Here is an 11,373-nt window from a genome sequence, read left to right as displayed (position 1 = left end):
TCTCTTATACACATCTAGATGTGTATAAGAGACAGATATATATATATTAGTTAATGGTTGTCAATATATTCTCTGGCAGACAGTAATTACGTTATAATGCGGTTAACTGTCAATCAAGATTGGTTAGAATGACCAGGTATGACTGATAGCTGCCAATCACTTTTCAGTGTCACTCTCTTGTCTATGTCAAGCACTGCATTTGTTGTCAGTCATTGTATTGTGATTTGTCAGTACCTGTATTGCCTATTGATTACCATATTTGGGTCAACTGTCATTCTGTCACTTCAGTTGTTGAAGATTAACTACCATCACTATTAAATAAGGATAATTGTTTTCCTAAGTTAATGTTAAATTCTGACAGAATCATTGTTCAAACATACAGTATTTACTTATGGTATAAAAGGATGTACTGGCTTGATCTTATTTAGTGATGGCAGTTATGCCATTCTAGGCTGCCATTAGGTTCCATCATTATAACAATTAATGGCCAATACCAAGCAACATTTGATGATAGTAATCAGCATCCCCATTCGCTGCTGGTAGTCAGCACTAGGAATCATTTGATGATGGTAGTTAGCATCTACATTTGGTGCCAGCGTAGTCACCACTAGGCATCATTTGATGATGGCAATCATCAAAGCGGCAGTTTGGTGCCGCGGTTGAGGTTTGGGCTTTCAATCATAAGGTCGGGGTTTTGAGTCTTTGCTGTGCAGATTCGCTTGTGTCCTTGGGCAAGGCACTTTAGCTACATTGCTTCAGTCCACCCAGCTGTATCAATGGGTACCAGCAAACTGCTGGGGACTAACCTGGGGGGAATACAACTCTCATCTGCTTCACACTACAGAAACTGGGGATAAGCTCCAGCCCTATGAACCCCCGTGGCTCAGAAAGGATTTAGTTTTGGTGCTAGCGGAGTCACCACTAGGCATTGTTTGATGATGGTAATCAGCATCCGCATTTGGTGCTAGCATAGCCACCACAAGGTATCGTATGATGTTAATCAGCATCCATAATTGGTATCGGAGGTTGACATTAGCCATATTTTAAAGAAATGGCAGTCACCAGATATGCTTATTCTTGTAGTCACTAGTAGACCTCAGTTGAGGATGGTAGTGTTTTTATGTCTTTGTAAAAAGAGGTAGCATCAAATAATGTAGACATAGTCCTCCTGTTTAAACCATAAAGCATTAACGGCTTCTACTAATTATTAACATTGAATTGTGGCTTAATATTGTATTTACTTATTTCTAGGTGGTGAAGCTTGTATCATACATTATTTTTTTTATATAACGTTAGAATTAGAAATGTTAATGTCTATTTTATAAATACTTACCTTGATATCCAGTTAAGTATTTCATAAATACTTACCTGGATATCCAGGTAAGTATTATGAAATACTTAACCTGGATATCCAGGTAAGTTTCAGAATACATAGCCTACCAACATCACTGCTGATTTGTGTAAGTTCAGAAACCTAAAAAGTATAAAATGTTAATGTTGATTTCATGTCATGATTTCATTACAATAACAGGGACAGAAGACTTGGCTATGCAATGAGCGAAGAGGAGGCATCTCGCCTCCATGCAGAAGATGATGTGATGAGCCGATCCGGAATTCCTTCTCCACCCTCGAAGACTCGGAGTAGCGCTGAGAACGAGTACGGTTTTATTCCGCCAAATAGTGGTAGCAGGTATGAGACACAGGATTGGGTGATCCAGAAAAAAGGCCAAAGCCTGCAAAATGGCGCTACCCCAACTCCAAGTATTCACGACAGGTGCTTTTCTTTGGCTTCTATTTATTTATTTAAATTTTATTCAAATGTAAAATTAGAATATTCAAATTTAGTCCAAGTCCAAGTCATCACAAAACCATAGTAGAAATCGTACCAAAATGAATATTATTGTAATTAAAATAAATATGAAATTTAATTATTATAAATTTGCCAAAACTCGTTTTTTTTTATTCTCACCATAAAATATCAAAAATTATAAGTATCAAAATTCAATGAAGCAATTGTCAACTAATTTAATAAAATAATTGTAATAATTAAAATATTAAATTAAATATGACAGCTTTGTGACAACTTGATTGAAAATTATAAATTTTATGAATTATCAATACTTGTTTGAAAGTTTTGCATGGCATGGCACCCTTACAAAAAAACACAGTTCTTTTCAGAGCATGCTATGTTTTCATCAAAACTTTAAGCATCTGATTTTTTCAGATATTTAAAACTAAAAATATAGGATTGGTTAGTCTAGTAGGTCATGTGATCCAACTACATACACTATTATAGGATAGTGACATGTGATTAAAACCATAATCTTTGATTGGATAGCTTAGATTCAGATGAACATGTGATCCGAGCATGTAAGTAGTGGAATGAAATAGTGCATGCAAGTGTAATTACAGCAGTTTCTGCTTTTGCAGGCAGATTGCTTTTAAAAGACGGCATGTTTTAAACTGACAATGATTATTGAACCAAATTGATTAGAATAGCTGTTCCAATCAATTCTGATTCAATTGTGTTCAATTGTGTTGAGTAATTCGGGGGGAAGGCGGTTTGGCTCTGCGGTTTCTTTTTTGATTATTGAATTTGTGGTCAGGAGTTCAAATCACATACATTCCAATCTCACCCGGCCATACTTAGATACCACAACTTGCATTGTTCACAGGCTCTGGAGTGGCTGAGTCTATGTTTCAGCCCTAGATGCAAGCATTTCATGGCATATAAATTTATTAGTTAAGTAACCCCATACCTAGAAGTGACTTTCGGGCCTTCTTTTAGGCGATTTCAATAATATTAAAATAGTAAATAAAATATTGCAACTTTTACGAACAAAAAAAAAGTCAGTAATGCAAAATATGAGATTGTATAACCAGTATTCAATCATGTAATTAGATAGAAGTTGCAGTTACCAACATGGATAGTTGGCAAATCAGATTCACCCCTTTTCCTCTCCCCTACACAAAATTGTTCTACTTTTTACTGAGACACAACTGTATATGAGATTGTATACCAACATTTCCATTGTATGATTAGATGTAGAAGGTAGAAGGTGCAGCTTCCAACATTATTATTGATAGTCAACAAGTTAGCATAACCCCTTCCATCTTCCATTCCACACACATACCATATTTTACTTTTGATCTTGATATTTTACTTTACAATAAACTTCAGGAAGTTCCTTCTTATTTTAAACTTACTGTATACATTTATCTTACCCCTATATTTTTCTTTAATTAGCTGATGAAATTGAAAATTTTAATGTATATAAACTAACTAGCACTGCCGTAAGGTTTACGTGAGCAGGCGCCAGGGACACTGATCTAATTCACCCTGATTTCCGTGCTCATAATTGCTACAAAATGTTACATTGTAGTGTGATTATTCAGTTAATGTTTAATGTTCACAACATTGATTCTATATTTAGTATTTTATTAAGTGTTCTTGTAGTTTCAATTGTACATGACTATAGATGAGTATCTTTTACATTGTATAGAGAATAATACTGCCCTCTATTCTAATGACTTGTTGTGAGCAATAGAGGGCAGCATGTATATGCTAATGACTATCATTATTATAAAGGACAACATTTATTCTATTTATTTATGCCCTCTTACACTGTACAGAGAATTTTACTGCCCTCTATTCTAAGTTGTGAACAATTGAAGGCAGCATGTATTGCTAATGACTATTAGACATTATTATAAAAGACAACATTATTCTCTTTATTTATTCCATAATAATTCTATTGAAATTTACTGCCCTCTATTCTAAGTTGTGAACAATAGAAGGCAGCATATATATGCTAATGTCTATTAGACATTATTATAAAAGACAAATTATTCTCTTTATTTATTCCATAATAATTTTATCGAAATTATTGCAATGTTTGCTAAAAACAAGGTTATACAATGATTTTCTTGACCTCTGACATAGACTTTCACAGTTGAAACTATAAGAGCAGGGCTTATTTAGTTTTTAACTTATGCTGAACAGTGTATTATTTAACATACGTAATCTTTGTTTGAATTCTGTGTAAGAGAACACAAAATGCTAATTATTTTTTTGTTTTGTATTTTTTACCAAAACATTTTAAATTCATTCTGGATTTTTAATATTGATAATAACACAACACAAAGACTTTACATAAGTAGTTATGTATAATATATGTGAGCTTTGATATTTAAAAGCAGTGTAGCTTATTTGGTGAAACCTGTGTTAGCCATTATTCCTATGTCAGAGGTGGGCTTAAAAATCGGTTAGAGGGACAAAGTGAATTTTTGATTTAACACTGCAGGCCGCATCCAAACTTTGATGTTTGCAGTCTGCTTCCAAAAACCTTCATACACTGCTTTTATACCACTATATTCTCAACTTTAATATTACTTTTTACAGATGATTGGTGTTTGGTGGGGTAAAAAAGGTTTTTTCTAGTCAAAAATGTTTGGCAGGCCGCACACTTAGGGTTTTTAATTCATTTTCGTGATCCATAAGAAAAATCACTGTCGGCCCGTGGGCCGCACCTTGCCCACCTGTGGTTTATGTGCACTAAATATTTAGAGATAAGTCTTTGGTTTAATTCCATCACTGCTGTGACACTAAGAATACAAATTTTATATAGTGAACCATCTTCTTGAAAAGAGGTGATGTTGATCTTGTGCACTACTTTGTGGGCATTTGATAACCCAGTAGGTAGAGAAGTAGATATTAGTAAGGTTGACCTGTATACTGACCTTTACACTACCATCAGGCAGAGAACAGTCCTTCAACTATTGAACTCACGTTTTAAGTAACCTTATTGATTCCAAGGCAAGCAATTTTAGTTGCAATCGCCCCCCCCCCCTCCGCCATTAGGAAATAGAACAATAAAACTTTGCAGTTGAAGTTCTTATTTCTATTATTTTTCATCACATACTGAAGTTAATTTTTCTTTTGTTATTTTTTATACTCTTTGAAATTACTTTTGTGGAAATATAGAAAGATGTAGATCAAAATATTTATAAATAAATGCTACAGTGATGAAGGTTTACCACTTTCTAATTCAATCCCCAAGTCTCATGTCGAGAAAATGTAGAAATATGTTTTAAAATATTTTCAAATAAATCACAGGTTTTGGAGATTGCCACCATTTTAAATGTAAGAGATCACTTGATTTCATGTATGAGACTATTCAACAGTCTGTCTGCTCTTTAGTGAATTTATGTACCTTCTACATGCGTGGTGTGACTCAAGTAACATATTGCTAGTTGTTCTAATAAAACCGACTATTGCACCTTGGAAATGAAGAACGGGAGTTGCTATAGACAAGCTTTGGCCATTTTTCCAAATCCTTTATATAATTTATAGGGTTTAGTTTTTTTGTTTTTTTTTGGTTCATTTTGTTTGCAGTACTACTAGCTCGCTATATTTATTTGCAATTCAAATTGTACAAATTGGCTTTTTTAATCAGAAGTAGATTACTGATGTTTTTTTTTATTGATTTGCATTTAGATTTTTTTTACAAAATAAGTAAAAATGATAGCTAACAGATTGTAGTGAAAATTTAGATGCTAACAGCATACATTCAGTATTACTTTTATTACTGCAGCTTAAACTTACAGTACTATGCCTTTCTTAAATGATAAAAAATAATTTTCAATAGAGAATATTTATTCTGCTATTGCTAATGCTAGGTAGCTTTGGGTTAAAATTATAATTCAATTTTGTATGTGGATGATGCTTTTTTATTGTGTCTCGACTGTATTTAATATTTCAATAGTTTTCTTACGAATTATTTGAATGTACAGTTGGTAAGTGCTGTCAAGAAAAATGTAAATATGTGATATTCCCAGAGATTTAAAACATTTAACTGATGGTTACAAGAAACCTAAAACAACTAAATTAAATATTTAGGATTGTGCTAATTATATCAATGATTAATTTCCACTTTTTATTTGAATACTTTTAAATTTTAACCCTTTGTAAAGTTTGCCATGACACATTTCATATTTGGCTTTCAGGCTATAACAAAAAAAATAACATTTATTATGAACCAATAAAATAAAATGCATTATTTAATCTAAAAAACTCAACATTTACAAATCAATATACTCTATTTCTTATATTACTATTTTTATGGTTTGTTGTTTTTCTTTTTCTTGATTGGTAGTTTTGCTTGGTCTTATTTTGCTGTATAGCACATTACATTGTTCTGTGCATTTATAGTGTGAAAATTAATAATATGTAGTCTGTTATTAGTTACCAAGCATGCTTTGCACTTGTATTCATTACCATACATCATCAGACCTATCACCATGTATGTGATAGTATAGTTGCTAACCTTTTATCAAAATAATAAAATCAAAATAATAATAATGGCAATTCTTGTTTTCATTGTTACTTAATTAATTCATATCGTTTAATACATGGTGAATTATTTTTAAATGATAATTATATTTTTAAAATAATTTATAATAAAAATATAATGACAACTCATTCATACCCTTATATTGAGCTTAATTATAATTATCCTAAATTCTGAACTCATCTACACCCTCATGCTAAACTTATTCACACCCTCATGCTAAATTCACCCACACCATCATGCTAAACTCACCCACACCCTCATTCTGAACTCATCCACACCCTCATTCTGAATTCATCTCCACCCTCATGCTAAACTCATCTCCACCCTCATGCTAAACTCACCCACACCCTCATGTTTAACTCATTCACACCCTCATGTTAAACTCATCCACCCCTCTCACCCACTTCCCTGATATTTAACTCATCCACACCCTCATGCTAAACTCATCCACACCCTCATATTTCACTCTTCCAAACCCTCATCTTTTACTCAACCACACCCTCATTCGTAACACAATCATCACAATATAGTCAATTCACACCCTTTTCTAATTTACTGTTTATAAGCTTATTTCTAATCTTGTGGTTTTCTTTTATTGTTCAGGTCAACTATTGCAGAAATTAACAGCTATGAAAACCCATGGCCAGTCAGTACCGAGGAGTTTGAGCCGCCAAGAACAACATTATAGCCAAATATTATCGCCTGAATATTTTTTCTACATTTAAAACTTATTATTAACAAATTGTGTACATAAAATGTTAAAGTTTAAACTTTCTTGTAAAATGTCCATGTAATATTCAATTAAAGACTGTTACAAAATATATGTTGTTTTCTTTGAAGAACTGATAATTATTTTCATATTGTTAAGTGTGAAATCAAAATAACTGGTGTTTTTACAGTGTTTCGAAATTTGGGTTCAATACCATTTTGTTTATTGATTATTTTCAAATACCTAAGATTGTATTGTACTGTAAGAGTTTAGGGAGCATTCGATTTGCACGACAACAGAGGACGTAGAACGTAATGACGTCACTAAAAGTCATCTGCGCATGCGAGAACGTTAAGTTCGCCTTGCCGAGTAGATTCTGGAATGCAATTTGGCCAAATCTATGTATGCAGAGAACGTAGGACACCAGGTAGGATGGTCACGCATGAGTGATTCTGTTCTAGCGTCGCGTCGTTGCGCAAAACGAAAGCTTCCTATTCAGATTTTTTCTATGTGAAACAGTTCAATGGACATTTCCAAGGCCAATCAAACTTAACTGACTAATCAGAAAGTCTCATTTAATAGGTAGCACCAGAAACACACCTTCATGACTGTGCGTTACAGTTGCTGTATCCTAGCAACGATTAATAACCAAGAGGCTAGGCTTAGCTGAATGGTCCATTGTTACATATTTCATTGGTGATGGATCTGGAATCCTTGTTGTATTTCTTATAAACTGTAAATATATGAACGAGTGTAAATTCTATGTTTCTTTTATATACAATACAATTTAGATATAAGCAAATATATACAGTAAGTACTAAAGCCTGTTTTAATCATTTAAAAAGTAGAATTTTTGGTTATTTAAAGAGGCATAAAGAAAAAATACATTTTTGTGGAAAATTTAACAAACGTAGAGCATCTTAAATAATTCATTTTAGTGATGAAGCTATGTTAAACTTGTTGCTTTAACTAATAAGATTATATTTTGCCTGTTCTGCCAATTTTCTAACAACCCTTGACCTATTTAAACTATTTTAGCTTTGCCAATTTTTATAAACGTTTTTTCAGTCCGATTTGAAATAAGTGGTATATTGTATAATGTTCATGCTAATAGAACACATACAGGTCTCCCATTTGGGACCAGGAGTTTGACTGTCTGTAGCAGCTTTGGTCTCTAATTAGAATAATAAAGATACAAACCATTTGTTAATTTGAAAAGTCGTCTTAATTGAGGTTGTCTTTAATTAGAGGAGTCTGTAATTAGAGTGTGACCTCTATTAAAAACAGAAATGTACCAAATTTTAGGTCTTGCTCCAATATAAGACCATTTTAATACTATTACTTCCACACATCTTTGGCTGCATTGGTCCTTGATTAGGTATATACTTAAAAGTCAGTTGTTCTCCTGGGCCCTAAGACAAAAGTGGTCTTTAATTGGAGGTGGTCTCTTTGAGGTGGTCCTTATTTAGAGGGAGACCTGTATTTTAAAACATTCTTAGTAGACCATTTTGTTCACTAGAGTCATGAAAATTTTAGAGAGTTATTTTAAATAGACATAGAACTATAATTCTAGTCTTGAAATACCCCGGCTCAATTGTTGCTTAGTATGTAAGCACTGGCCCTTAGTTTCCGTCCAGAAAATAAATGTGCAGTTACCTTTGACCTTTGGCATTGTCGAATTGTGCAATGTAATTCGTAATTTATTAGTACAAACATTCCATCCATATATTTCCGTCTTTTTCTATTGTGATGATTAATATTTGTAATTTAGATTTTTAAGAATTGTACATTTAATAATTTTTTTAAAAATCCGTCCTTATAGTGTAGAATATGTTTTTTTTTTCAGATTCTAAGTTAAAATTCATGTTTTATCAAGTTTATTGAGGGGAATTGTATTTTGAATTTTTGCTAGAAAAATGCTACAAAAATGATTAAAAAATATATACATGTTTCATATAATTCAATCCTTAACGTTAATTTTGCCCGCTTTATTGATATACTTTAATTAAGTTATTTGAATTTAATCTTGTAATTGTATAACACATTATAAATGACATAGCTTGAATTTTACTTTACAAAGTATTTTACATTCAAATTTCACTTTACCCAACATTTATTTAACTTATAAATTAACTAGTAACAAAATGGCATACTTACTTAATACATTATATTTTTATTTAACAACATTGAAATTGTTTTAATTGGTTGCAAGGTCAGTGTGAAATACCGTAACGTTACTTTAAAAAGAAAGTTTGTTTTAGAACATTGATTGATTGGTAATTGATTGAATAATTGGTAATTGACTGATCAATTAATAATTGACTGATTTGTAATTGATTAATGTGTAATTGATTGATTAATTGGTCATTGATTGATTGATTGATATGTAATTGATTGGTTGGTAATTGATCGATTTATTGATTAGTAATTGATTGGTTTGTAATTGATTGATTGGTAATTTATTGATTGATTCACTATGCTTTTGTCTAGCATGAATCTTTCACTAGATTTGTTTGCAAGATATTTTCATTTTAAATGCAAGAGATCAATAAGTCTGTCCTAAGTTAAGTTGTTCTCCCATCTCACGATCAATTGCTGTAGTCCAAGATTAATTTATTTCCATCACACTGGACAGTTTGGACAGTTCATACAATTTTTCTATGTGGGTCCACAAAGAATGGGGCCACATTTTAAAAAATGGGTTCAAATTATGCAATTTATGCATAAAATTGGTCCAGATTTCTCATATTTAGCCTAAAATTTAAGAAAATGGGTTCAGATTTTTCATATTTTTGCGTAAAATGGTTCCACATTGTTTGAATTTACACATAAAGTGAGTCCACCATAATATTGTCCCGCACTGTTTGAAAATCCTGGCTACGGCCTTGACAAATGCATCCACAGTACATAAATATTCCGATTTTGCTTCTGCAATTCCTGTGGACTATTGCAAAACTGGACTTACTGCAACAAGTGGTAAAAAGACCGCTTCAATCATGGTTTTGACAATCAAAGTAAAATAGGGTTAAGATTATTCATTCAGTTGCGTGTTGTCGATCAAGAATGATTTGTTTTTACACATTTGGAAATAAAGGTTTGATTGTGAATTTTAAACAATTGGAAATCACTTTTATTTACCGTTTCTTACCTACGTTTGTGTCACAGTTGCAAACTTATTAATACAGTAATTGATAATACATCGTACAAAACATACAATTGGGAGAGGGGTACGGTAAATAGTGTGTGCATGATCTTTCTTTTAAGTAAAAATCTCAAAATGACTATCACAGTGTTCTTTAAGGCTTCTAAGGAAAGTCAGCGATGGTGCCAGGATTTGATTGGAGGTTGGAGGTCCGAGGTCCTCGACGAGGGAGGCCAATTGTCCCCGACGAGATCAAAGTAAGCGTGGTCGGACGTCGATCAAACTCTTTCGAAAGTGGTCCAGGGGTTTCAAAGGCTTATTTAATTGATTTTAGTTGTGATAAATAGTAATAATAATTAAATGTGTTTAATGATACATATAATATTTTTTTCCACGATGAATTATAGTTTTCTCCCCGACTCGAGGGGGGAGTTCGGCGGTCCCCCTATTGGTGCCACACCTGAGAGTATGTTTTGTACTCTCTTGAACATTTTAATTAATAACAAAATGAATATACCCTCTTTTGACAAATTGCAAGGTTTACATTACTGTAAATGAAGTCATATTAGTTATAGGTTGCATAATGAATATTATACAAGTGTTTTGCTTTGTCAAAATACTGCCGGCCCAGCATGCCTTTTTAGGGCGGGGTCAAATGAACCCGGTGTAGGCCTACGCACTTTTGGATATTTAGTAGAGACTTGTGATTGTCATGTATGTTCCAATGATTTTTTGCAGGGTTCGATTCTGGCACCTTGATTTCAACACACTGCATCCAACCTTCGTTAGCTTTATTGGTTCTTTCAAACAGCATATAATTTGCGAAAGTAGCAACAAATCGTTACATGGATCTGGTGAATCAGTAAACAGAATCGTCTTCGTTACCTTCATCATTCGCGTCATCGTCTTCGTCACCTTCATTCAGTATTTCATTTCATTATCTTCGTCGCCGTCAACTCTGTCCTCGTCATCATCATTATTAATATTATCATCACAAACACTAGACTACGCTAAACATAAAACTATATAACACTAATCGGTTCCACCACCCTCTACATCGTCACAGACGCACGTTGGACGCAATTTGTTTTCATAGGATGGCGAAGCAAGTTTCTCATGAATTATGCATAATCGTCCTAATAGTTTGCGCAGGGCTATTTTTAAGTGTA

The 11,373-nt window shown here is 32.9% G+C and overlaps 1 protein-coding gene across 6 annotated transcripts in view; it reads left to right on the top strand.

The window, feature by feature from the left end:
- LOC117106031 (fibropellin-1-like) overlaps positions 1-7,974 on the top strand; it is a 58,419-nt gene extending 50,445 nt beyond the window's left edge. For 4 of the 6 annotated variants that reach the window (XM_033247399.1, XM_033247393.1, XM_033247374.1 and 1 more), the window contains 2 exons: positions 1,532-1,774; positions 6,957-7,974. In XM_033247399.1, the coding sequence (XP_033103290.1) occupies positions 1,532-1,774; positions 6,957-7,041 (328 nt within the window). In that variant the 3' untranslated portion in view covers positions 7,042-7,974. The remainder of the gene's footprint in view (positions 1-1,531; positions 1,775-6,956) is intronic. The other 2 variants (XM_033247392.1, XM_033247365.1) reach the window with 2 other exon arrangements.
- The last annotated feature ends 3,399 nt before the right edge of the window (positions 7,975-11,373 follow it).

The sequence above is a fragment of the Anneissia japonica genome, unplaced genomic scaffold (genome assembly GCF_011630105.1).
Source record: "Anneissia japonica isolate Jap-2015-1 unplaced genomic scaffold, ASM1163010v1 scaffold287832_len156248_cov139, whole genome shotgun sequence".
In the NCBI taxonomy this organism is placed as follows: Eukaryota; Metazoa; Echinodermata; class Crinoidea; order Comatulida; family Comatulidae; genus Anneissia; species Anneissia japonica.
The sequence above is the reverse complement of the archived record's forward strand: the minus strand, read 5'-3'. Positions and strand labels throughout refer to the sequence as shown.